This window comes from Schizophyllum commune, assembly GCF_000143185.2.
Source record: "Schizophyllum commune H4-8 unplaced genomic scaffold SCHCOscaffold_1, whole genome shotgun sequence".
Classification (NCBI taxonomy): domain Eukaryota; kingdom Fungi; phylum Basidiomycota; class Agaricomycetes; order Agaricales; family Schizophyllaceae; genus Schizophyllum; species Schizophyllum commune.
Genome location: NW_026089538.1, coordinates 2,161,720 through 2,185,112, shown reverse-complemented (window position 1 = coordinate 2,185,112; position 23,393 = coordinate 2,161,720). Strand labels below are relative to the sequence as shown.

The 23,393-nt window shown below is 58.0% G+C and overlaps 11 protein-coding genes across 11 annotated transcripts; 5 read left to right on the top strand and 6 right to left on the bottom strand.

The window, feature by feature from the left end:
- Positions 1 to 312: 312 nt before the first annotated feature.
- Positions 313 to 855, top strand: SCHCODRAFT_02661512 (uncharacterized protein; the record flags this gene model as incomplete). Its single annotated transcript, XM_003035070.1, has 1 exon — positions 313 to 855. One exon carries the CDS (start codon positions 313 to 315, stop codon positions 853 to 855), a length of 543 nt encoding a protein of 180 aa, XP_003035116.1.
- Positions 856 to 1,458: 603 nt separating this feature from the next.
- On the bottom strand, positions 1,459 to 2,324 carry SCHCODRAFT_02482328 (uncharacterized protein; the record flags this gene model as incomplete). Its single annotated transcript, XM_003035901.2, has 2 exons — positions 1,459 to 1,964; positions 2,015 to 2,324. 2 exons carry the CDS (start codon positions 2,322 to 2,324, stop codon positions 1,459 to 1,461), a joined length of 816 nt encoding a protein of 271 aa, XP_003035947.1.
- Positions 2,325 to 3,284: 960 nt separating this feature from the next.
- Positions 3,285 to 4,970, bottom strand: SCHCODRAFT_02483043 (uncharacterized protein; the record flags this gene model as incomplete). The annotated part of the gene is made up of 8 exons (XM_003035902.1): positions 3,285 to 3,440; positions 3,491 to 3,612; positions 3,741 to 3,983; positions 4,012 to 4,321; positions 4,382 to 4,627; positions 4,705 to 4,789; positions 4,842 to 4,882; positions 4,938 to 4,970. The coding sequence occupies 8 exons, from the start codon at positions 4,968 to 4,970 to the stop codon at positions 3,285 to 3,287; spliced, it is 1,236 nt and encodes a 411-aa protein (XP_003035948.1).
- Positions 4,971 to 5,376: 406 nt separating this feature from the next.
- Positions 5,377 to 7,069, top strand: SCHCODRAFT_02606546 (uncharacterized protein). The gene is made up of 4 exons (XM_003035071.2): positions 5,377 to 5,924; positions 5,975 to 6,043; positions 6,104 to 6,619; positions 6,671 to 7,069. The coding sequence occupies exons 1-4, from the start codon at positions 5,865 to 5,867 to the stop codon at positions 6,740 to 6,742; spliced, it is 717 nt and encodes a 238-aa protein (XP_003035117.2). The 5' UTR covers positions 5,377 to 5,864; the 3' UTR covers positions 6,743 to 7,069.
- Positions 7,070 to 7,076: 7 nt separating this feature from the next.
- On the bottom strand, positions 7,077 to 8,726 carry SCHCODRAFT_02682872 (uncharacterized protein; the record flags this gene model as incomplete). Its single annotated transcript, XM_003035903.1, has 1 exon — positions 7,077 to 8,726. One exon carries the CDS (start codon positions 8,724 to 8,726, stop codon positions 7,077 to 7,079), a length of 1,650 nt encoding a protein of 549 aa, XP_003035949.1.
- Positions 8,727 to 9,079: 353 nt separating this feature from the next.
- On the top strand, positions 9,080 to 12,269 carry SCHCODRAFT_02561818 (HECT-domain-containing protein). Its single transcript, XM_003035072.2, has 9 exons — positions 9,080 to 9,271; positions 9,323 to 9,345; positions 9,399 to 9,543; positions 9,594 to 9,727; positions 9,780 to 11,103; positions 11,153 to 11,446; positions 11,499 to 11,789; positions 11,846 to 12,160; positions 12,218 to 12,269. The coding sequence occupies exons 1-9, from the start codon at positions 9,249 to 9,251 to the stop codon at positions 12,243 to 12,245; spliced, it is 2,577 nt and encodes an 858-aa protein (XP_003035118.1). The 5' UTR covers positions 9,080 to 9,248; the 3' UTR covers positions 12,246 to 12,269.
- A 106-nt stretch (positions 12,270 to 12,375) lies between these two features.
- SCHCODRAFT_02606534 (uncharacterized protein) lies at positions 12,376 to 14,475 on the bottom strand. Its single transcript, XM_050344217.1, has 6 exons — positions 13,645 to 14,475; positions 13,355 to 13,597; positions 13,017 to 13,302; positions 12,783 to 12,962; positions 12,522 to 12,682; positions 12,376 to 12,463 (listed from the first exon to the last, which is right to left on the bottom strand). Exons 1-6 carry the CDS (start codon positions 14,411 to 14,413, stop codon positions 12,429 to 12,431), a joined length of 1,674 nt encoding a protein of 557 aa, XP_050202904.1. The 5' UTR covers positions 14,414 to 14,475; the 3' UTR covers positions 12,376 to 12,428.
- Positions 14,476 to 14,758: 283 nt separating this feature from the next.
- Positions 14,759 to 15,689, top strand: SCHCODRAFT_02482344 (uncharacterized protein; the record flags this gene model as incomplete). Its single annotated transcript, XM_050342814.1, has 3 exons — positions 14,759 to 14,854; positions 14,915 to 15,277; positions 15,342 to 15,689. 3 exons carry the CDS (start codon positions 14,759 to 14,761, stop codon positions 15,687 to 15,689), a joined length of 807 nt encoding a protein of 268 aa, XP_050202903.1.
- Positions 15,690 to 15,823: 134 nt separating this feature from the next.
- Positions 15,824 to 17,763, bottom strand: SCHCODRAFT_01187097 (uncharacterized protein; the record flags this gene model as incomplete). The annotated part of the gene is made up of 3 exons (XM_003035905.2): positions 15,824 to 17,124; positions 17,188 to 17,247; positions 17,528 to 17,763. 3 exons carry the CDS (start codon positions 17,761 to 17,763, stop codon positions 16,086 to 16,088), a joined length of 1,335 nt encoding a protein of 444 aa, XP_003035951.1. The 3' UTR covers positions 15,824 to 16,085.
- A 91-nt stretch (positions 17,764 to 17,854) lies between these two features.
- On the bottom strand, positions 17,855 to 18,486 carry SCHCODRAFT_01269988 (uncharacterized protein). The gene has a single exon (XM_050341357.1). The coding sequence runs from the start codon at positions 18,448 to 18,450 to the stop codon at positions 17,947 to 17,949; it is 504 nt and encodes a 167-aa protein (XP_050202902.1). The 5' UTR covers positions 18,451 to 18,486; the 3' UTR covers positions 17,855 to 17,946.
- A 960-nt stretch (positions 18,487 to 19,446) lies between these two features.
- Positions 19,447 to 22,976, top strand: SCHCODRAFT_02481346 (uncharacterized protein; the record flags this gene model as incomplete). The annotated part of the gene is made up of 17 exons (XM_003035074.2): positions 19,447 to 19,571; positions 19,618 to 19,683; positions 19,734 to 20,302; positions 20,354 to 20,472; positions 20,526 to 20,738; positions 20,799 to 20,954; positions 21,003 to 21,039; positions 21,091 to 21,219; positions 21,273 to 21,423; positions 21,474 to 21,799; positions 21,855 to 21,952; positions 22,005 to 22,123; positions 22,174 to 22,270; positions 22,324 to 22,412; positions 22,465 to 22,630; positions 22,685 to 22,792; positions 22,845 to 22,976. The coding sequence occupies 17 exons, from the start codon at positions 19,447 to 19,449 to the stop codon at positions 22,974 to 22,976; spliced, it is 2,700 nt and encodes an 899-aa protein (XP_003035120.1).
- Between the last annotated feature and the right edge of the window lie 417 nt (positions 22,977 to 23,393).

The window sequence follows — 23,393 nt, the reverse complement described above, 5'->3', positions numbered from 1 at the left end:
GCTGGTACCTTCTTATCGGTTCTGGCTCACGCTAGTCTATTCTGGAACAAGGTGGGGAATGCTGGAGCCCCAGAAGCCCGGCGCCGAGCTGCGCAAGGCAGCGGCTCAATGATTCGGATACGTGTCCATTGTTGCAAGACACCATATAAGGTCGCGCCATTCTTCCGCTATCGACACAGGTCATCCCCCTCCACCACCGCCTATAAAGCACCTGCCCCAACAAGTCTCACTCTTCTTCAGTGCTGCTCACCATCCGTGCGCCACTCATCTGCATCAGCCCACAAACTCCTTCGCAACGTTCGACACGCCACAATGCCCGGCCTCGCACTCTCCACTCCTTCGACGCCGTCGACCACTGCGTTCGCAGTGAACAAGCGCCCGCTCTGCGAGTCACCCATTCCGTTCCCCAGCGCGCCCGCCTTCTACCCCGCACGCCCAGCATATCTGTTCTGGATCGCCACATACGCAGACTTGCCACCCGACCTGCAGGCCTTCCTCGCAGACAACGGCATCCACGACTTCACCCCTGAATCGTACGACAAGGAGGACGTCGAGGCTGCGCGCGTTTACCTAGGGGAGGAATTATACAGCAACGTGCGGAGGGCGCTGGATGCCACACAAGGGTACCCCGAAGAGGAAGTGCATTTCATGCTGCAGCAGATACTCGATGCGCACATGCGACGATTCGACGCGCTACTATGCTGCGAGGTCGTCGTGCGGGAGGATTTGGGAGAACTGGTGGCGGCGGATTGGGTGGAGGACACCCGGCAACGCGAGATGGACATCAGGATCAACGTCATGCGCGAAGCCGTGGCGAACTTGGACAATGACCAGGACCTCAAGTGCGCTTTGTAATCTGCCTCTGCGTACAACCTTGCGGACTTCTACACAACTCACATACCCTCTACCATACTCTTTTATGCCTCGCACCCGGTCCTTGGCCCTTGTCTATCTAATCTCTCAAGAAATGTATAAGTAGGAATATCACACGGCTCGAAGGGGTTTTCATGATGATTTTATGGCCAACCTGAACATCGACTGACTGCAAGACTCTTTTGACAACTTCAATGCTGTAGAACGGGAGCCATGGTATACAAAGCTTAGAAGGACTACAGATACAATTGCTATTTCGTGTCCAATGAAGTACGTATACAAACCAACAGCCGAATCTGAATCATGAATATCGTACGTGTTCAGCCGTGCTGAACTGCCCAACGACGAGACGTCAGCGAAATCCCATATGAATAAAGAGGGCGAGCGAAGATAACTATACAAAGCACGGGGTCGTCAGGGAAGGCCAGCAAGAGCGGCGGGGTTTGATTTGGGTCTGCGGCTCCTCAAGAGCGCACGAGAGGGTTTTATCGCCTGTTCCTCGGGAACAGGCCAACATACACGTGCTGGTGAGAGCTCGTGTCATTCCTCGAGAACGACACACGCGGTTCGCCACTAGCGAACCCATCAACCAGCTCTCGTCTCCAGCACGAATGTAGCAGGCTTTTGGGGGTGCGGCAACAGTCTCGTGAATACGTACCCGTTGCGCAGGGCATCGATGACTCGAATGCCCCGTTCGGCACGAGAGGGACACCAAGAGACGTCCTGGGAGGATGATGGAGGCAGCATGTTCGTCACGTCGCTTTGTAGGGCGAAGACGAGCGTGTTGACTACGTCTCCGACAGACAAGCCGTTGGGTGAAGGGGGCTGAACGACATCGACCTTGATCTTCACACCCGACTTGAGGAGGACTTGCACGCAGACCTTGCTTACCGGTGGGAAGAAGGCTTGCTCGTGGTAGGGGAGCTGGCGATAGTCCGGCGGCGAGGCGAGCGAGAAAGGTGCAGCGCCGGACAGGACTGGGTGGGCAGCCAAAAAGGCTGGCGGTGGGGTGGAGCTTGACGAGGAATGATGCGAGCCATAATCTGCAGTTGAAGCAGCATGGCCGCGAGAAGAATGAGATGAGGTCGAACCTGTGTAGAGTGATCAGCGAGAGGATCTGTGTAATGAGCCTGCGACGCACCCGAATGCGCAGAGTGGTCGGGGCCGGCGTGGTGGCCGGAGGTACGAGAGTGATAGCTGGACGCGTGACTGAGCGCCCCGCTGTGATAAGTCGGAGGATAATCCGACGCAACCGAGTGAAAACTGGGCGCAGGGGTCGGATAATAGGCAGTAACGCCGGCGGAAACTGAATCGCTAAAGGAAACTGCCTTCGACGCGCTGCTCGATACTGAGCCCACAGGGGTCACGTAGCGCTGGGGCGCAGCTGTCCCCGATTTGAGAGTCGCAGACGAAGGGGTCGGGGTGTAAAAAGCGCGAGTGTGACCGGGCATCTCTGAGTGCTAAGCGATGTGATGGCGGACGGCGGGTCGGATGAGGTGAAGGGAGTCATCCCGCCGCCCACCCCGTAATATATGGCCGCCCATTGATCGCCCGATAAGGTAATATTTGTCGGTGGTTGGCGAGGGCGAGGGGCGCGACTGTGCTGCGGACCCGACCGTCGCGGCGGGAGGCGGGGTGGCGGGAGGCGCATGTCCTGATGGCGGCGTGGGGGGCGGTGATGCGGATGCTGCGAGGTGATTATCGATGCACATCAGGAAGGGAAAAGGCGCCCATATACGCGCAGCCATCCTTCTCATTGGCTCGAGGCCTTAGCCCAGGTGCTTCGTTCGAACGTGAGAAGCGCGCCGCCCGCCTCCTGCGGTACCGATGTATTGGACGACAGCAAGCGCCGACATGAAAGGAAAGTGACTCATGGACACCGCAAGGCGGCCGCCCCCTTGGAAGACGTCGGGCCGCCTGGGGTCTGTATTGGGCCGCCGATGGGCGCCTAAGTGCAGACTTCTGGAGGCGACGCCGCACGATGTCTCTTCATAGAATGACGCACCGCTCAATGCTTGGCAGGTAAGATGAAGCCTAGAAAACGCGAGTCACTTCGTTAGAATCCATGAGGTGGGTATTGACTAGACGTACTGCTGAGTCGTTGGACTCGATCATTGGGACAGCTGTCATCAGATATTTCGCAAAACGACAGTGAAGGGGACAAACATTATATGAGATCATACGCGCGAGTGCGCATCCAAGAAAACCTAATGTACACCTATAAATACAGTGATGATAGCAAAGCATGCCAAGTCGTAGACGACGGGCTTTTGATACGGCTGCAGAGATCATGAGTACGGACGAAGAACGAGATAACAGGGTGTCAGCTACAACTCACCGTGGGCCAACACAGCCAGCCCTCATGATCCCTCCACCTCCCTTCTATTATCGCCCTGCCTTAACACCGATATTCATGCACCCTCCTCCTTCTCGGCCCGCTCCTCGCCCTCGGGATCTTCCGCGATGGGCTGCTTCACCGCGCCCGCTGCAGCCTTGGCTTCCTTCTTCCGCCGTGCCGACTCTTTCAGCTTGTCCCATTTCTCCTTGTACTTGATCAACGAAGCTTTCTATAATGGGGTCAGAAGATGGCGAAGAGGCTTGTCCATAGACTATGCACCTGCTTCTCGTTCTCAGCTTTCGCCGCCTTGAGCTCGTCCTCCAATTCCTTGACGCGTTTGGCGTATTGAGCCTCCCTTCCTGTGAGCATACCCGGCGGTATCTCACGCCCTGGAGGAACAGCTGGTGGGTTGACGATAGTAGAACCCATATCTGCTGCTCGCTGTGGTGGTGGCGGGGGCGGCGGGGGCTGGTTGGCCATTCCACCCATCAAACGATGCGCCTGTGAAGGGGTTAGTTATCGGGTTGACGGTCCAGTAGAGAGGCGCCACATAATGGACGTACCTCTCTCGTAGCCAGATAGACGCTGTCTCGCAACTGAATCTCGTGCTGTTTTCGTGCCTCGAGCTGCTGCTTGAACGTCTCGACCTGTTGCTTCATACTTTCAAGCGCAGACTTGAGGGCCGCATTTTCCTTCTCGAGCGGCGTGGGCTCGTTTTCGGAGGGTATAAAGAGGAAAGATCCAGAGAGCGAGTCTGCGGCCACGATGAGTACTTTAGGCGCCATAGACGACGATGCAACACTCACCATCGTCCGAGCTTGACCAGTCATTTTCCGTATCGCCAGAGTAAGCATTCGCGGGAGGACGCTGCAGCTCATGCGCTAGTGTACTAGGACGGCTCATACCCAAGCGCTTGGTTAGGCGCGACATCATGTTCTCTTCGCCATCGGTATCGCTCGACAGGCTGCCGTCACGCTGCAGCTTGCGATGCGCCGAACGCGCGTCCGGTGACTCTAGGGGGGCCGTGGCGAACGCGACGGGCTGGGATAGGTTGTCCAGCATGCCCTGCATGATGTTCCAGAACTGGTTGAACGCGTCACCAGGATCCGACTGCGCCACTCATCAGCCACTGCAAGGGAAGGACGTAACAGATATGTATCAAGGACTTACCCGCTGGCCAGCAAGGACCATGAAGCTCTCGTCGACGGTGTTTTGCGAATCAGACATGGGGCGGGAGGACGAGGGAGGGGAAGGGTTGGACCGTGGGCCCATGTAGGATGATGGGGGAGGACGAGGTTCGGGCTTCTGGGGTAACGTGGGGTCCTTCCCGTCTTGCTTCAGTTTGTCGATCTTTCGCTGAAGGTCCTTCTCCGTCTTCCTTTGCTCGTTGTAGAGGAGGTTCAAGGTGCGCTTGGCCTGCAGGTGACCATGCCGTAACGGAAAAGTTCACGTCAGCCGGACCATGGGCACAAACCGGCCATGAAGGAACGCACAGCTTCGTCATTGCTTCGCGCTGCAGCAGCGGCATACGATTCAGCAGCTTTGCTGTGCTCCTGCATCGCTGCTACTATCAACCCTCTGCGCCTCGAATTAAGCGCTATAATTCTGAGGCAAAGTGCGCGCCACCCACTGAGCAAACAACTCGTCCGCATTGGCTGCATGTTGGTGCGCCTGTTATTGACGCGTTTCAGTCGCGTGTTCGCTGTAATGTTCTCAAAATCATCACCGTTCGTAGAGGAACGTCGTTTTGTGACGACATTGTGTGGCTTGGAAGGAGGAGATGGAGGCGATAGTCAAGTTTGCAGAGCGAATACCGGCTGTCTGACCACGGGCCGAACGCGCTTCCTTCCGCATTAGGAAGGCTTTGTGGCACGTGGCAGCCCTCGGCCCGCTCAGCGCGCGCAGCACGCCCAGAACTCGCTCTTGAGTCTCGCCAGCGCCCAGTGCCCCTGCATGCTTTCCCCCTCCAGGGCCCGCTTCGCCAGCAGCAACCCAGAAGAGGAACGCGGGCAGTCACTGCTCACTAGCTATCCTTTGGCTCCGAGGACGAAGCGGCGTCCTCTCGTCATCTTTCTTGCGCCAGGGACTTTTGGGGAGTTTTTCGAGTGCATTCAATCTTCCTGCCCTCCTTCCGAACCACACGCAATTTTTGTGTATACGTTTAGGACCTGCCAACCAGTTTCACCCCCAATCTGCAGAAGCGACTTTGTGCGTCATCTGGCAGACGTCGCCTCGTCGTGTAGACTCGCACCCCTCAAAGCATCCTCTGTTCTCCGAGCAAGCCTGCGCACTTTCGGTAGCTTTCACCTTGTCCTCGAGTCCATATGCGCAGCTCCGACTCGTTCCTTCCTCGCAACAGGCAAGACACGCACGAGACTGCTCGCGATCTTTGTGGCCACAAGACATCTAAGCGCGGCGTGTAACGATCTATTACAGGGGGAATGATCGACTTTTATAACGATCGGGGCTCCTCCCTCTTAACTCCCACTCCCCTTCCCCCTCACCCCCCACGTCACCGTTACCCTCGCTGTCCGCGCTCCTCCACGATATATAATTGACGGCCCATCTTGTCCATTTCCGCGACTCCACCTGCTCGAATGCCCCCGTGAAGATCTCCGTGACTCAGCTGCTTTGTCCTTACTTCCACATCATCATGTTTGATTTCCTGCATGTATTCGAGAGACGGACCAAGGGAGAGTCCCGCAAGGCAAAGGCGCGTATCCTCTGTCGTTGGGGGAACGTCTGAGCCAACCGTACCTTCAGCGCTTGACTATAGCTGCCCTCGAACGACCGACCTATAATGATTCACACCCTATAGCAGTGGGCACCATTGTAAGCCTGCTTTCTCTCGTATGGCTCCCGTTCAACCCCTCATCTGTCCCCTCCCTTCAGGTGTATCAGGAAGACGACGCCTCTTCCAGCTCAACAGGATACAGTCCAGTTGAGCAGAAGCGCACCATGTTGGTCTTCCACCGGCCCAAGCTTTCTCGCAAATCCATGGACCCCTCCCCAAGCTCCTCCCACACACGGCCAACCCTCCCTCGCATCCATTCCGAGCCCTCCGTACCCCTGTTCGCCGGCCGCCACCGAGCCGTGCACAATCCGCGCGGCGCCCCAGCCAACGACCTCGGCGACTTCAGCATCTTCCGCCAGACAGGCGTCGCCGAAGGCGACCTCGAGGAGCCCTTCTACGGCACGGGCACCGAGGCGCTGCGCAACGTGCGCGACGTCGCCGCGCGCCGCGTACCGCTGTACCACAACTCGAGCACGGAGTGGGTGGCGGAGACAGTGGAGATCGTGGATCCGAGCGACTACGGCTTGATGGAGACTGCGTCGTGTAATGGCGTGCAGAGGCCGCCGTATTTCCCGCCGCGGTATGCGATGGGGGAGGACTTGTCCCCGATGACCGTGAGTGCCCCTGCCTTTTCATCCCTGGCCCGACTGAGTGACATCCCCTAGACATGCTCGGAGTCGGCTGAAGAATCAGACGACCACGATAGTTCCGACCGTGACTCTCTTACAAGTTCATAACGGGCGGATCCTCTCCTTTCATGACCCCCTCGTTGACTGATCAGGTTTCTTTGCTTCCCCTGGGGCTGGGCATCGATTGCTCAGAGTGTGTTGTTTGTTCGCCTATGTATTCCTCCTCCTGCTTATGTATCCTTACCTTCTACGAAGGACTTTGAAGTACTTCACCAGGACAGTGCTGCTAATTAAGCGTTCCTACTCTGACTTATTCTCCGCTGTGTAGCATGTCCAACGAACTGTTTTTCTAGGGTTTATCAGACCGTCTCCGAAGCTGTATAATTTGAATCCTATTGTACAACTGAAAAATCATCTGAACTACAACGAATACTTTCATGTGCTAAGTAGCCATTCCCCTCGCATGCATGACTATCCGCACAAGGTACAGAAAGTCGAGCAAAGCCTGCAGTAGTTCCTGCCTGAGGTGGACTACCTTCACCGTCGGCGCGCCATTGGCAGGGTCATCCATCCTCAACGTCGCATACTCTTCCACCTCATCCGTAAACCGAGTGAACTCCAGAGCTTTGCACGTCTGCGACAACGATGTCAAGAACTCAATCCTCGTCGCCTCATCCCCCACCAACGACCGCCGCATATCCTCCTGCCCACTCTCGTCATCCTCCAGCATTCGATCCCTCTCCGCCACGCCCCATTCCTCGATCTCCTTGTCCTCGCGTATGATCAAGCACAGACGCTTAATGCCCGGGAACGCCCGCCCGAGCCACCAGCGCACGTAGTCCAGGTCTCGATGCGGCACTAGTAGCGGCAACACTAGGTCGAGGGTCTCGATGTGAGGCATGCTTAGCTGCGCTCCCGAGCGTGGTATCAGCTCCCACAGCCCGCGGTCCATGGCCACCTGCGCCGTGCTCTCCGACAGTTTGAGGCGCTTGAGAGTCGGGAGGCGCGCGATGGACCGCAGGAGTTGGCTCATCGTGTTCAGATCGCAGTTCCCGCGGAGGTAGAGGGACTCCAGACGAGGGAAGATGCCGCGAACGGTAAGGAGGTGGTTAGCGAATGTCGGGTAGGTGATGAGGCGTCGGATACCGGGAAGGGGGAGGATAAAGGAAATATTGGAGGAGATGATGGACAGCACAGATAGGTCTGCCACGGTTGGGTTCGCTGCGAGGAACGCGAGTAGCGTATCCAGCTTCGTCTTGTTTGAGTCGATGATGAACGTGGTGAGGCTCGGTAGCCTGAGGCCGCCCAGGATGATGGCGAAATCGATTTGGTGCATTGTGTCTAGTAGCGTGAGGCGCACAAGTTGGGACGCCTTCATCGAGCTTAGCAGCCAATTCCGAATCAGGCTTCCCCGTATGATCTGACCCGTCGAGATGGCGAGTGATTTGAGTGTAGAGATCGCGCGTGGTACTGCCTTGGTACGAATAGAGAATTTATCGTCGTATTCCACGCCCCCTACATGCAGTACCTGGCACGACGCCGAGCGTACCCCGCGTAAGAGATCGCAGAAGGCCTCGCTGGCCGCATCCTCTTCGTCTCCCGAGTATGCCTCATATATGAAGAGGTTGATGTTGACCAAGGGGACGTTTGGAAACATTGAGAGCGTACGTTGGGCTTCTCGTGCATCCACTGCGAGGTCGACGCCTATGTCGACGCGGAAGATATCTGGTATAGGTCGCGGTCTCATCCTGCTGAGTGCTAGCCGCACGAGAGGAAGACAAGAGTTCGGGATACAGTCGTCAGAGGCACCGACATGTATATTTTTCGGGAGGTAGCCGACTGCGCCGTGACTCTCGAAGCAGGCGGGCTCAATGAGGGCGTTCCACCGCGAGCAGACGAGCGCGGCGGCGTGCAGCTCGGGCTCCGCCATAAAGTCGCAGATGAGGAGGAGAAGCTCGGTAGGAAGGTCATTAGCTGGGCCTTCGGCTTTCTGTGGTTTTGCAGGCTCGAGTGGCGGGGCGAGGAGGGCCTCTTTCTCGAGACGCTCTTTGCGGCGCTGGGCGATGGCTTGGGGCAGGTCGTTGATGCCCATGATGCGAGCGCGTCGTCGGATGGCAGAGTGCATGATTCTCCCCGATTTTGTGGATCGCAGAGGGGAGGAAAGAGGCAAAATTGAGCAGACCTGCCACGGTACCGCCGAAACCATTGATTCTGGTGTAGAGCATCTGATGTGACTCACCGATAGGGAGGTTGCGGTCCAGCGAAGACTGTTTCGCGGATTCATAGTGCAACAGTATATTTACCACCTGTGGGCGTGTGGGTGGTGCAGACGAGTTCCCAAATCGAGTTCAAGTGCAGGCGGAGACATGAGGGCGACTTCCGGACCGGACGGAAGTACGGAACAAGGCACGGCCGACACTCGCACAGCCGCGGTCTGTGACGACCGTGACCACGAATTTCTCCCTTCCGAGCTCCCAAGCGAACGCCAACGCTCAGTTCAACTGCCGTGCAGCTGCTGTCGACGCCTGCGACCCGGCTCGTAGCGACCAGCGTCGCAACATATCACTCCCTACATCTTATCGTACTCCTCCCGGTTCCGGCTTGGTAATCCACCATGACCAACCCTCCTGGTGCATTGTGAGTGGGACGAGCTAGGTGAAGCGCTTGCATACTTATAGAGACTTGTAGGAGGAAGAAGATTAGAGTGACTGGTACGCGCTTGCAGGAGACATCGCGCCTTGCGCAACCCTAATTCGTCTTGCAGTTGTTGCCGCAGACGGCCTGTCGAAGCGCGATGTATTTCGCCTCCCGGATCCCTTCGCGGTCATAACAGTCGACGCGGAGCAGACCCACACAACCAGCGTCATCAAGAAGACGCTGAACCCGTACTGGAACGAGTCCTTCGATATGTAGGCGCCCTCCTCATAATCCCGCGCTTGGATACTCATGCATCCTGCAGTACCGTCAAGGACTCATCAGTCGTAGCCGTCCAGATCTTTGACCAGCGCAAGTTCAAGAGAAGGGACCAAGGATTCCTTGGAGTTGTCAATGTCCGGGTCAGCGATGTGCTCGATCTCGAGCTGGGTGGTCACCGTGCGTAACCATGCAATCTATGACTCGACATGCGCTGACATCTCGGCCGCAGAAATGCTCACCATGGATTTGAAGAAGTCCAACGACAACCTTGTTGTCCACGGCAAGCTCATTCTTTATCTGTCCACCAACGTCAACCAGCCCATATCCAACCCTGGGCCCTCCCAGGTCAATGGCCTGTCCACCGCACTCGCCGACATGGGCATCTCCCACGGGCCTTCCCCGTCCGCCAGTACCTCGAACCTCGCCGCCTCAGCGGGCGCCACGCCGAATTCCCTATCCCGGACTCCGAGTTCCCACGGCCAGGACACAGCTACTGGTGGTATAGCCATGCCTACTCCGAGTTTGGCACCTGCCACCACTTCAGACGCGGAGCAGGCCACATCTCCTACACAGCCGTCCCCCACCTCCCGCCCCGCGAGCCAGAACGAAGCCTCAGCGCAACCTCAGGCTACACCCGCAGCTCAGCAGGCCGTTCCTCCGACCTCTCCCAGCCAGACCACGAACAATCAGCAACAGATGCGGAACTTCAACCCGAACGTTGACCAGTATGGACCATTGCCCAATGGCTGGGAGCGCCGGATCGATCCCCTTGGCCGCACGTACTACGTCGATCACAACACCCGTACAACGACCTGGAATCGCCCTTCGTCCAACCAGACGGTCAACGACAACGCTCAGAACAGCGAAACGAATGCCGCACGCGATCAACATGCGCGTCGCATCCTTGCCGATGATCTGCTGGAGGCTAACAGCAACAACGCCGCCGGGAACAGCGTATATCGCACGCCGTCGGCGGCCGCCTCTACGACGCCGTCACAAATCTCGGCTAACAACAATGTCACAACCGCTGGTTCCGGTCAACTTCCCCATGGCTGGGAGGAGCGGTATACGCCCGAAGGTCGCCCGTACTATGTCGACCACAACACGCGCACAACGACCTGGGTGGACCCGCGTCGGCAGACCATCATCCGTGTCATGGGTCCTAACGGCCAGGGCTCCGCCCTCCAGCCGCAGACGATCTCGCAGCTCGGCCCGCTCCCCTCGGGCTGGGAGATGCGCCTGACGTCTACCGCGCGCGTCTACTTCGTCGACCACAACACGAAGACGACGACGTGGGACGACCCGCGCCTGCCGTCGACGCTCGACGCGAATGTCCCGCAGTACAAGCGCGACTTCCGCCGGAAGCTCATCTATTTCCGCTCCCAGCCGGCGATGCGGGCTCAGCCCGGGAACTGCCAGATCAAGGTCAGGCGGAACCACATCTTCGAGGACAGCTACGCGGAGATCATGAGGCAGACGCCGAACGACCTGAAGAAGCGTCTGATGATCAAGTTCGATGGCGAGGACGGTCTGGATTACGGTGGCTTGTCGAGGTACGTGTGGCGAAGTGATCATCATGATTGTGACTGACAAAGTTCGCAGGGAATTCTTCTTCTTGCTCTCGCACGAGATGTTCAACCCCTTCTACTGCTTGTTTGAATACTCAGCCCACGACAACTATACCCTCCAGATCAACCCCGCTTCCGGTGTCAACCCGGAGCACTTGAACTACTTCAAGTTCATCGGTCGCTGCCTCGGTCTTGGCATCTTCCACCGCCGATTCCTCGACGCATACTTCATCACCAGCTTCTACAAGATGATCCTGAGGAAGAAGGTCACGCTGGCTGATCTGGAGAGTGTTGACGCCGAGCTTTATCGCGGCATGGTCTGGATGTTGTATGTATCTGCCTTCGTTCAATTCACCCTTCAAGACTAAATACCCTTCTAGGGAAAACGATATCACGGATATCATAGACGAGACATTCACGACCATGGAGGAGCGCTTCGGCGAGATGGTCACCATCGAGCTGAAGCCTGGAGGCGCGGATGTTCAGGTTACGGAGGAAAACAAGAAGGAATACGTCGACCTCATCGTCGAGTACCGCATCTCGAAGCGCGTCAAGGAGCAGTTTGAGGCCTTCATGTCCGGCTTCAGCGAGCTCATTCCGCTCGACCTGATTACTGTCTTCGACGAGCGCGAGCTCGAGCTCCTCATCGGCGGCATGTCTGAGATCGATGTGTATGTTCACTATCCCTACTTCGAGTCGTGCCCTCCCCGCTGACCTTTACCCGCAGTGACGATTGGACCAAGTTCACCGACTACCGCGGGTACGAGATGAACGACGAGGTGATCCAGTGGTTCTGGAAGTGCGTGCGCAGCTGGCCGCCCGAGCGCAAGTCGCGCCTGCTCCAATTCGCCACCGGTACCTCGCGTATCCCCGTCAACGGCTTCAAGGACCTCCAGGGCTCCGACGGCCCGCGCCGCTTCACCATCGAGAAGTCCGGGGACCCGTCGCAGCTGCCCAAGAGCCACACGTGCTTCAACCGCATCGACCTGCCGCCGTACAAGGACTACGCGAGCCTCGAGCAGAAGCTGACGCTTGCGGTAGAGTGCGTCTTCTCCTTTTCCGCTTTGCTCGTAGATGTACTGATGCTCTATCCGCGCAGGGAAACCGTCGGCTTTGGCAACGAGTAAGCGACTCGTTGGACGTACAGACATACAGAACGCGGGTGCGATTCGGTTGCGGACATGGGTTTTGGCTGCGCTCTCTTTCCCTTTCTTTGTACCAGTATTCTAGCCTCTTACTCGTCTCGACTAATGTGCGTGCGCTACGTGCTACTACAGTAACTATATGGATACAGATAAGATATGGGCGGGCTAGCACTTCTGGAATGCGAAGGCGATGTAGACGTCTGCAAGGGGGAAGCAGGTGAGGATGCAGAAAAATGGGAGTGGGAAAGGGGGACTCACTGGCGGCGTCCCACTGATCCTCGGTCATGTTGCTCTCCCCCTCCTCGTTCATGACCTTCATGCGGATGAGCAGCTGCTTGAATTCCTTCTTCTCGCTCTCCTGGAAGACCTCGCCGAACGGCTCCTTGTAGATCGGAAGTAGGCCGTATTCCGCTGCTAGCCTGAAGTCGAGAAGCAAAGGGGAAAACGATGCAAAGAAAGAATGACGGGAAAAGGGATCTCATCAGACAGCTGGCTCGCTCGAGGGCGTGAACTACATACTTGACAAAGGGGTCCCAATGTACTAGATACTCCGGCACATTGTCGACGGCGTCTTGCAAGTAGAACCAATACCTGTGACCATAGATCGAATTATGCTTGCGCTCGTCGAACTTGACGTTGTAGACGGAGTTTCCCCATGATAGGTCGTGGTCGTCTTCATCGACATCGTCGAGATGTGAGCTGCAACGCAGGGAGTGTTAGTATGGCTCGACATGGGGGATAGAGTTTGCTCACAGCAGAAAGTCAGCGTTGGGTATAGTGCCGATGAAGACGCCGCCTGATCGAAGATATCTGCTGACATTGTCGAGCATACATCGCGCCTTCGCCTCCGTTTCAAATGCGTAGTGCATGCAAAATTGCATCGAAACGACGTCGAATGGCGTGCGCAATATATCTGGTGGTAATGCGCGACCTATGGGTTCAGTAAAGCAGTCGAGTGCGAGGAAGAGGGCTTCTGGACGGGCGCCTCGCAAAAATTCCCAGCGCTGCCTGCCCTGCTCAACGGAAACGGCCGCGATATCTAGATATTCAATGTCAGGATACCGTTATCACAAGCCACCGTCGCTACGCACCTGCACCGACGTAGTGCTTCGCATTCGCTTTTTGCCACTTGTTGATGTCGCCGCCCTTCCCGCATCCAAGATCGAGCACCTTGCCACGCAGTCGCTCTTTTCGAGAGTAGTTGGGGGAGTGCTGCAGGGCAGGATGTGCGAATTTTGTGATGATGACGGATTTGACCCAGTTGTTGAACGCTTTGAGCGCGAAGATGGGTGACTCGACGCGCTTATCGACGCCTACTTCTGGTCTTGCATTGTCTGCGAGAACGTGAGTGTGAATTTGCAAGGAGGTATCTGCGACGCACAGTGAGCCGCGACAACCCCTGTATCTCCAATAAGCTTCTTGTTGGGTGGCGGCCGATCCTCGTCCGGCTCTCTTGACGGCGCACGCTTGCGCTTGCTCAGCGTCACTGAACCCTTGCCGCGGAAGTTCTGGAACTGCTCCATTTCGGCCTTTGATAGAGGTATCATGACTGAGCCGGCAGGGGTCAGGCGCTTCTTGGGCTGATATGCAGTTCGTGGAGGCGGTGGTGGGGGAGGGGGAGGTGCCATGGTGCCGTGTGATGACGTGGGACGCGTGGCCGTCCGTGCGCTGTTCACCGCAGAAGACGAAGACGAGGGCCGCGACAGGCGCTCTGGTGACTCCGGTGCTACTGGCTGTGGCGCAGGTCTCCCATTCGTATGCGCGGCAGGGGACGGCGTGAAGAGGCCCGCGCTCGATAAGGAAGTGCGCGAGGAGGATGACGACGGACGATGCGCAAAGTACCCGTCGTCGTCGCGCGATGACTGTCCGCGGCGTAGAGGGTCGCTGAACGCGAGCTTGTCCTCTGGCTCGGTCTGGTGAACGAGATGGGCGAGGGACGCGGAGCGCGATGACGGGGTGCGGGTCAGGGGTGGGGGGTCATCGTTGAGGAGCACGCTGAGGTCTGTTGCGCGTTTACCTATTGACGGGCTTGCGAGGGGGGAGGAAGAGTAATGGGGCGCTTCTTGGGGGCGTGTGAACGGGCTGGGGGGCGGGTGGGACGGAGATAGTGGCGAATTGAGCGCGTCGCGCACTGGATCAAACGCCGGCATGGTCGAGGTTTCGGGCAGGAAGCGCCAGCGCTGCCGCGGTCGGTGTGTACGTCTTGCCCAACAAAAGCCACCAAAGGCCAAAACAGGCGTTTGTGTGCACATGTCCATCAACAGCCTCCCACGCGATCACATGCTCCAGCAATCCCCATTCTCTACTCCTACCACTACTGCTTGAACAAAGCTTCAACTATCACCAACATACCGCCCGTCCAGCTCACCATGACCATACGCGCGTCCTACCGGAACCATGACCTATGCTGCTCACCGCGCCGCAGTTACGCTGCGCCGGCCCGCAGGCCTTATAATCAGCAGCACCCTCTTTTCTGTACTTCCGCCCCCGTCTAGATGATCATCGACTGCGAGAAATACCCTCCAACTCTGACAGGCGAACAGCTTTTATCCAGACAACTCCAGGATGAAGCCCAGGAACAGCCTTTCGAGGTCAGCTTTTATATACGCCTCCGGACGTACGCAATCCTCAACGCCATCCACCCACCTCAGACGCCCACGGCAGACAAACCCAGACAGTTGAGCGATACAGGCGAATACATGTCTCCCAAACCAGAGAACTACATCTTCGTCTCGCGCACGGAGAGCGAAGGTCATATCAATGCCACCTGCCTTCTCGACCCTCGCCTACCCGACACCACAGCACCCATGAAGGTCATTGTCACGCCAGACATGTCCTATGACAGCGCCACCGTCGACAGAAGCGCCGGCGAGCACCTCGAGCTCGTCACCGCCGCCGCCCCAATTCACTGTGACCTCACCATCATCCCCCACGACCCGCGCTCCCTCGACCTCGGACGGCGCAAGATCACCATCCTCCTCCAAACCACAGGCAAGCTCTGCAAACTCCGAGTCGTACGTCCCCCCACACCCCCATCTTACCCGTTGCCTCAAATTCACTCCCCCCCCCACCCCACAGAAAGCCCCCGCCCTCGAGCACCGCGCGCCCCTCAGCATCTTCCTCCACACCTCCAACGCCACCGCCTCGCTCTACATCCCGCGCTCCTTCAGCGGCATCCTCAGCGTCAACGCGTCCTGTGCGTGCATCCGGATGTCCAAGGCGCTCTCCCGCAGCGCGCAGCCCTTCGGCTTCGCCGCCGGTGCCACGCGCTACTTCGTGGGCGATCCCTCGGCGTGCAGGCTCGAGGACATGCAGCGGGGGTGCAATGGGGACGAGGCGCATATTTCGACGCCGAATGGGGTGGTGTGGATTCGGTATGAGGATGAGCAACCGTCGGTGCTGGCGAGGATGCTGGCTCTGTCGTGAAGATTTTTTTTTTGCGCCGAGGCCTGCGTTTGCTTGACTTCCTCCGTGATCTCATCTCGGATTCGTTATTTCATCAGACAATCGTAGGGTCACTCGTAGGTATCAATCCCACGCGAGCAGGCAGAGAAGTAGTCCCACTGTACAACCAAATGCATAACTACTGACAATCGGGTCCGCATCTATATACAGTCGAAGAAGCAAAGAAGGTGAGGGTAGTAAGTACACAGCGACGTCAAGTAGAGGGTGAAGAGAGATGGAGGTGGGATCGTACACAGGTAGAGTGAGTCGGGGACAAGTCGGGGAAGTGCGAAATGGGAGAGATCGTAGAGAGGAAGTGAGGGATACGAAAGATCAGAGCGAACGAGTAAAGGATAAGAAGTAGACAACACCAGGCAGCTACATAAACGCCACCTCCGTCATCCGCCTCGTCTCCTCGTCCTCAATGCTGTCCATTTTGGTCGATATCGTCTTCACGTCGTGCATCACTGGCGCCACGGGCAGGCGAGTCGTGATCGGCGCACTGCTCGTCCTTGGGCCATCCCACGTCCCCGAGCGCCTCTTGGACGACGTCGGCGAGGGCATATCCCATAGGCCTGACCGCCTATTCGACGTCGAGGGCGAAGGCGCGGACGGTCGGGGCCAGCCGAAGAGGCTCAGGCGCTTCTGCTTCTTGGATGCCTTGTCTGCGCACGGTGAGGGTGGCGGGCACGCCTCGTCCCCCTCCTGCGTTGGTTCCTCGACGATGGTCTCCTCCAGCAACGGTGGCAAGACGACAGAGCCCTCAACAGGGCTCTCCAAGACACCCGGCGTACTGCGCTCGACGCGCTCGCGCGCACGCCACGACGCCTCAGAGCGGGGCGACGACGAAGCCAGTGAGGACCGGCTATCGGTGTCGAGTGCTGGTGCGCGTTCGCTCGATGCCAGTGACCCACGTCGCATAGCCGGCGACGAAGTAGACGCCTCCATCGCCTTGACGCTAGGTGCTGGCGACGGAGGCAACGGCACCGTGCACGGATCCACCGACTCGATGTCTACTGGCTCGGCAGCATCCGTATCCACCCTCAGCGCATTCCTCGCCAGCCACTCCTCGCGGATGCGCCTGGCAGCCGTCGCCTCCCCATCCTCCTCCTCGCCCACGGGCTGCAGCACCGGCAGCCGCTCGTCGCGCTCACGCTCCAGCGCGCTGAGGTCCCGCACAGGCGGCTCGAGACCCCGCGCGCGAAGGGCTGAGATTCGGCGACGAGGTAGGCGCGGAGCAGGTCGTTCGGCTCTGAACGGGTCATCGATGTACTGCATGGGTTGCTCTGCGGTGGGTGAAGATACCTGAGCACTGGGACTGGACGCGCGCAAACGCATCGACAGCCGCCTCAACATGCTCGGTGACCGCCTCGGTGCATGAGTGGTAGGGGTTGCAGGCGGTGCGAGGGCGGCAGGCCTACGGTGAGTCATCGTCAACAAGGTAAACGGCATATCGAAAGTTATGGGCTTGCACACTCACCCAGCCACCTCTTTATCCTCGCTGCGCATGTCGGCATCATCAGGACCGCTGCGCGGGGATCTGCAATCAAGAAATAAGCGTCATGATCGAAGGGGGGCAGGGGCGGGAGTTGGAGAGCACAATGTCAAAAAGCTGGGCAAACGATGAACGGCAACCACTCAAGGGGTGGGTTGGCACCCGAAAGAGGAAGGGGCGAAGGGCGGAAGCCAAATGGAGTGGTAACGGAAGCCGAATGAGGAAGTAACCGAGTCAAATGAGGAAGTAGCGGAAAGCGGAAGAGTCAACGACAAGTCTCGCCTGCGCCTATTCCGAGACACCCTAATCATGACGCTAGACTCACCCTGCTGCTGGCGCGCCACCCGGTGAAGTAGGTGCTTCGTCGTGAATGAGCTTGCTGGGGACGTCGTTCTGCTCCTCGTCGACCTTGGAGGATGTACCCAGCAAGCTCGCGAAGGAGAACTTGCGAGCCCGCTTGTCCTTTTGATCGGTCGGACGACCACTCCTGGGCCTCGGGCGACTCCCCATAGCTCCCCGAGCTTCCCCCTCGTTCACGTTCATGGAAAAGGGACGCGGCATGATGATCGTTTTACGTCTCCGAGTAGAAGTACGCGCAGTGTCGTGTCGAGAGCGCAAAGTCAACGCAGCTCGTCGTCGTGCGTGATGAGCAGGCGACGGGAAGGGAAAAAAGGAGAAGAGAAACACCTCAGACCACGGCACGAGACCTTTTGAGCAGCGGATGCAGCCGAATGGCACCTGTGATCAGGCTCCGAAGAGACGCCTGCGCGCTCCTGACCAACGCGGGCGTACCTCACGTGAACAGGGCAGACGCGAGGACCCGGCTATACAGCCAGAGGCTTCCTCCCAGGACCCTGTGCAGATGCAGGGGGAAAGCAGGTCCCGTGAGCGATGGCAGCCGCGAGCACAAGCCCAGACGCGAAGCGAAGACCCGTAGCGCGAGCGGGGGGCAGGCGAAGTCCGTAGAGCCGAGCGCGGGTCCTGAAGAGGCTGCCGACCGGGTTTCAGGGAAATTGAGACAAAGCGTGAGGCCGGGTGCGCTTGGGTGGCGCGCAGCGGAGGCGCGTTATATAGCCAGTTCATACGGTAGGAGGGGATCATCGTTAGGGAGACGATGCTATAACGTAGGGGAGCGTAGCTCGCTCGGCAGAAGAGAAGATTCAGGACGGCGTTTTCTTGGAGTGCGGGGTATGGGAAGCGTAAACGCACGAACAGGTGTGCGCGATCACGAGGCGAAGTTGGACCCATCTTGCCTCCATCTTTGCGGCGTGCCCAGGCGGCAAACGAGAGGGCTCCAGTTCCGCAGGGCATGGGATGTCCTGGGGCTCTGCGAGGCATGAGCATACTCCGCGCTCGAAGGACAGAAAGGGTATTCAGAGCGCTAGCTCGGCGCTTGCGGATTTTGCCTGCGGCGAGTCCACCGAGGAGAAGTACAGCCTAAGGGCTGTTCGCAGGGATCCGAAACCATTCCTCTGCTTGAGGGGAGTCGCATCAGGTAAAGAACAGAGTAGTGGCTTTAGGCCGTTTCGTTGCATTGATTATGGGAGGCAGTTCGACATGCCATTGCTCCGTCCTAGCGACAGGTTGCTTGTGGCGTTTTAGGCAGAGCATACCTCGATATCTTGCATCTAGTTGACAACACGGGTGCCTCACAGTCGTCCTAGAGCTCCAGAGTAGCAGAGATATCAAGAGGGTGTCATCTTGAGATCGCAGAAGGCCTGCCGTTACACGTCTCGCGGGAAGAGAGCGTCGTTCGAGCGAGAGTACAGCTGAAAGTTGAAGGCGAGGAAGACGCGGATGTCGCGGACACGGTGGCTGAGACGAAGACGCCGTCGCGAATTACTCTTCACGGACAATGGGTGTTTCGCGGGAACGCGCACGCGCCCGGACGCGTGGTCATCTGATCCGGGCTCGGCGTCGACGCGTCGGACGGCGGTCGGTCTCGTTCCGTCGCCCGACGCGTCCGCCGCCCTCATGAATATTTTCTGGGCGCCCAACGCGCGCCCCTGGACGCTGAGCTCGTCGCTGCCGAGATGCGTGCAGCAGGCGAGGGCGTCGCTGAGCACGATAGCGACGCAGCCAGGGACCGTGGCGCAGCGATACGCCCATGCGTCGCCACAGCTGGCGTCCCTTCCCCGGAGTCAAAGCCAGTCAGCCCGGGATAGCAGGTGGTTTAAATTCGGTTCTCGCCGTCCTCCATCGATCCCGATACCATCACCCTCCTCTGCCATTGCCAGACGAACGATGTCGACCGCTGCGGCAGAAGATAGCAAGTTCAGGCTCCCGACGAACGTCCGCCCTACCCACTACGATGTCACCGTGCAGACCGACCTCGAAAAGCTCACTTTCAGCGGCTTCGTGAAGATCAAGTGTGTACATCTTCCCGCTGGTATATACTACAGCTGATATCCCTAGCCTTGACATCAAGGAGGATACGAAGGACCTTGTTCTCAACTCGTCTGACCTGGAACTGTCCCCCGCGTACGCCCAGATCACATTCCCCATCAAAATATATCTCACTCCTACCATAGGCGCGTCTGGTCGGACTCTTTGAAGACCGAGCAGGTCCAGTCCAACACCTCCTTCGAAAAGACCCAGGAACGCCTTACCGTCTCATTCCCCACCGCTCTCCCCGCCGGCTCGAAAGCAACCTTGACCATCCCCTTCCATGCCCCCCTCACCGGGAGCATGATGGGCTACTACCGCGCCCAGTGGGAGGACGAGGGCGTCAAGAAGCACTACGCCCTCACCCAATTCGAGCCCACCGCCGCACGCCGCGCATTCCCCTGCTGGGACGAGCCGCTCCTCAAAGCGACGTTTGCGATCACCCTGGTCTCTCGCGACGGCACCGTCAACCTAGCGAACATGAACGACATCTCCGAGACGGTCTACGAGGCTGGCAGCGCGCTTCCGCAGGACGCTGACTTGGCGAGCCTGCTTAAGAGCACCTGCACCGAGGGCAAGTGGAAGATCACCAAGTTCGCGACCACGCCGCCGATGAGCTCGTACATCGTCGCCTGGGCCAACGGCTACTTCGAGAAGCTCGAGTCGACGGTTAAGCTCCCTGTTAGCGGCAAGGAGCTTCCGCTGAGGATTTTTGGTGCGTACTTTTGTGCCACCCTATCGCCTCCCCATCTGATTAGCGCTGCAGCGACGAAAGACAACATTCACCAGGCTCAGTTTGCGCTCGATGTCAAGGCGAAGGTTCTTCCTCTGTACGAGCAGGTCTTCGAGGTCGGCTACCCGCTTCCCAAGCTCGACACCCTTGTCGTAAGTCATCAAGTTTCGCGCTTAAATCTCATCGTGATTCTCACTCATCTCAGGCTTCCGACTTCGACGCCGGTGCTATGGAGAACTGGGGTCTCATCACTGGCCGCACTTCTGTCTTCCTCCTCGACCCCGAGCGCGCCGACCTCCAGGCCAAGACCTGGGTCGCGTCCGTTCAGAGCCACGAAGTCGCGCACATGTGGTTCGGCAACATCACAACGATGAAGTGGTGGGACAACCTCTACCTCAATGAGGGCTTTGCTACCCTTGTGCGTCTGTGCTACCTACCCCGAGAGCGAGAGTGCGAAGCTAATTCAACTTTTCTACAGATGGGCGAAGTCATCATTACGGACAAGGTCTTCCCTGAGTGGAAGCTCACGTCGCAGTTCATCAACCAACATTTGTCGCGCGCTCTGTCTTTAGACGCGAAGCTCTCGTCTCATCCTATCGAGGTCGAGTGCCCAGACGCCAACCGTATCAACCAGGTGCGCATATACTTGCACTCCATCAGGCTAATACTCACATCAGTTTAGATCTTCGATGCCCTGTCATACTCGAAGGCTGCGTCGGGTATGCATTGACAAACATTGACGTCAATGCGCTCTGTTGACAATACTATAGTCCTCCGCATGTTGGCTGCGCACGTCGGCGAGGACAAGTTCCTCAAGGGCGTCTCGCTGTACCTCAAGGACCACCTTTTCGGCAACAGCGTTACCGAGGACCTCTGGAAGGGTGTCTCGACCTCCACTGGTATATCCTTTCGTTTATCTTCTCTGACTTCGACTGATTCCCTTCTCATGTAGGTCAGGACGTCGTCGCCTTGATGACCAACTGGGTCAACAAGATCGGCTTCCCCGTCATCACCGTCTCCGAGGACGCGAATGGCATCAAGGTCCGTCAGGACCGCTTCATCGAAAGCGGCCCCGCCGACCCCAAGGACAACGAGACCATCTGGTACGCCACCTGTCCACCATCCCCTCATCCCTCTCCTAACCCACCCACAGGAACGTCCCCCTCGCCATCCTCACCCGCGACGCCTCCGGCAACTCGACCATCTCCCGCCCCGTCCTCGGCGAGCGCGAGAAGACCTACCCCCTCGACACCAGCAAGCCCTTCAAGCTCAACGCGGGCACCGCCGGCGTCTACCACGTCCTCTACACGCCCGAGCGCCTCGCGGCCATCGGGCAGGAGGCCGCGAAGGCGGACTCGCTGTTCACGCTCGACGACCGGATGGGTCTGGTATTTGACGCTTTTGCGACGAGCAAGGCGGGCCTGTCGAAGCTGAGCAGCTCGTTGATGCTGGTGAATTTGTTGAGGAATGAGAAGGAGAGTGAGTAATGGGATCGTTTGGGGGAGTGAGGAAAGGTGCTGATGGATGATGGTAGACCTGGTTTGGGAGACCATTGCGAGCAACTTGAGCTCGCTGACGTCCATCTGGTGGGAGCACGAGGATGTCGTCGACAAGCTCAAGGCTTTCCGTCGCGTGAGTGGTTGTCTTGGTCACCCAAATCGGCACTAGCTGATTGTCCTCTCAGTCCCTCTTCGTCCCTATCGTCGACCGCCTTGGCTACGAGTACTCCGCCGACGAGCACCCGGATGTCACGCAGCTGCGCACCCTCGCCATCTCACAGTCCGCTGCCAGTGACGAGCCAAAGTTCGTTCATAAGTGATTGTCTACGATATAGGAGCTAACGGCGAGTGCAGGGTTATCGCCGAACTCAAGCGCCGCTTCGAGCCCTTCTTGAAGAGCGACGACGACTCGCTGATCCCCGCTGACCTCTTGCGGACGATCTTCGTGCATGTCAGTACCTATATCGCCTCTCTGTAGATGACTTGCTGACGCATAGCTCTCAGTCCGTCAAGAACGGCGGCCGCGCCGAGTTCGACAAGATGAAGCAGGTGCTCAAGAAGCCCAAGACGCCGACGTACAGCGTCGCCGCCATGTACGTCCACGTGTACTGCCTGGCGAGTCCTCCTCTGACCATATCCCCGCAGGAGCGCAATGTGCTCTACCCGCGATCCGGCTCTCCTCGAGGAGACGAAGCACTACGTGCTGAACGAGAGCCGCGATCAGGACCTGCTGCACTTCTTCCGCGGTCTGCAGGGTAACACGTCCGCCCGCCGGATGTTCGTCACTCTCCTGAGGGACAACTACGACACGGTGCGTTTTCGCGATGTTCCTGATGCAGGAGAATGACCTGACTGGGGGCTACAGATCTGCAAGCGCTTCGAAGGCAACTTCTCTCTTGGCCGCATCATCCAGTGCCCCATCGAGGTCCTCTCGACCGAGAAGGACTACAAGGAGACGGAGGCATTCTTCGCTGTGCGTATCTTTTGGGTTTACGCCTCCTTCATCACTCACGCTGTTACTACAGGACAAGGACACGTCCAAGTACGACATGTCGCTCGCGCAGGCGCTCGACAGCATCAAGGCGCGCTACACGTACATCGGCCGCTCGACGGAGGACTTGAAGCAGTGGCTGGACGAGTGGCAGGCCAAGCAGTGATTTATTGACAGGAAATCTACCACCACTTATCGTACGTACGAGACAGAATAATTCAAGGGACATGTGAAGTCGCTCAGCAGCCTTCGCCCGCCACTGCAATCTCACAAGTCGACGACTGCACTTCGGTAACGCGTGACGGTAACGACAAAGTGCGGGCAACTCACGAATTCATATGCTCATCCCCTTTCCTCTCTTTTCGTACTCATGATTGAGATTGTTTCTCACTCGAGAGTACGACGGGACACCAAACGGAACCCCGCGTCGACTTATACTGCGAGACAAAACCGATGTAAAGGAAGGGTCCGTAGTCAGCTGGTAACGCAAGAACAAGTTCGCCTCGCTCACAAATGCTCTCCAAGCGCTCCGCCACGCGGGGTATATTCACCTTTTGTGCACCTCCGTCCCCGAGGAAGCCCC

Coding starts and splice junctions, on each gene's coding strand:
- SCHCODRAFT_02606534 (XM_050344217.1), bottom strand. CDS start 14,413: ATGCCGGCGTTTGATCCAGTGCGCGACGCGCTCAATTCGCCACTATCT. Junction 12,683..12,782: donor CATTGGGACCCCTTTGTCAA/GTATGTAGTTCA, acceptor TCTCGACTTCAG/GCTAGCAGCGGAATACGGCC. Junction 12,464..12,521: donor GGATCAGTGGGACGCCGCCA/GTGAGTCCCCCT, acceptor TCCCCCTTGCAG/ACGTCTACATCGCCTTCGCA.
- SCHCODRAFT_02606546 (XM_003035071.2), top strand. CDS start 5,865: ATGTTTGATTTCCTGCATGTATTCGAGAGACGGACCAAGGGAGAGTCC. Junction 6,044..6,103: donor CTATAGCAGTGGGCACCATT/GTAAGCCTGCTT, acceptor CCCTCCCTTCAG/GTGTATCAGGAAGACGACGC. Junction 6,620..6,670: donor AGGACTTGTCCCCGATGACC/GTGAGTGCCCCT, acceptor GACATCCCCTAG/ACATGCTCGGAGTCGGCTGA.
- SCHCODRAFT_01269988 (XM_050341357.1), bottom strand. CDS start 18,450: ATGGGTCCAACTTCGCCTCGTGATCGCGCACACCTGTTCGTGCGTTTA.
- SCHCODRAFT_02561818 (XM_003035072.2), top strand. CDS start 9,249: ATGACCAACCCTCCTGGTGCATT. Junction 9,272..9,322: donor ACCAACCCTCCTGGTGCATT/GTGAGTGGGACG, acceptor AGAGACTTGTAG/GAGGAAGAAGATTAGAGTGA. Junction 12,161..12,217: donor AAGCTGACGCTTGCGGTAGA/GTGCGTCTTCTC, acceptor CTATCCGCGCAG/GGAAACCGTCGGCTTTGGCA.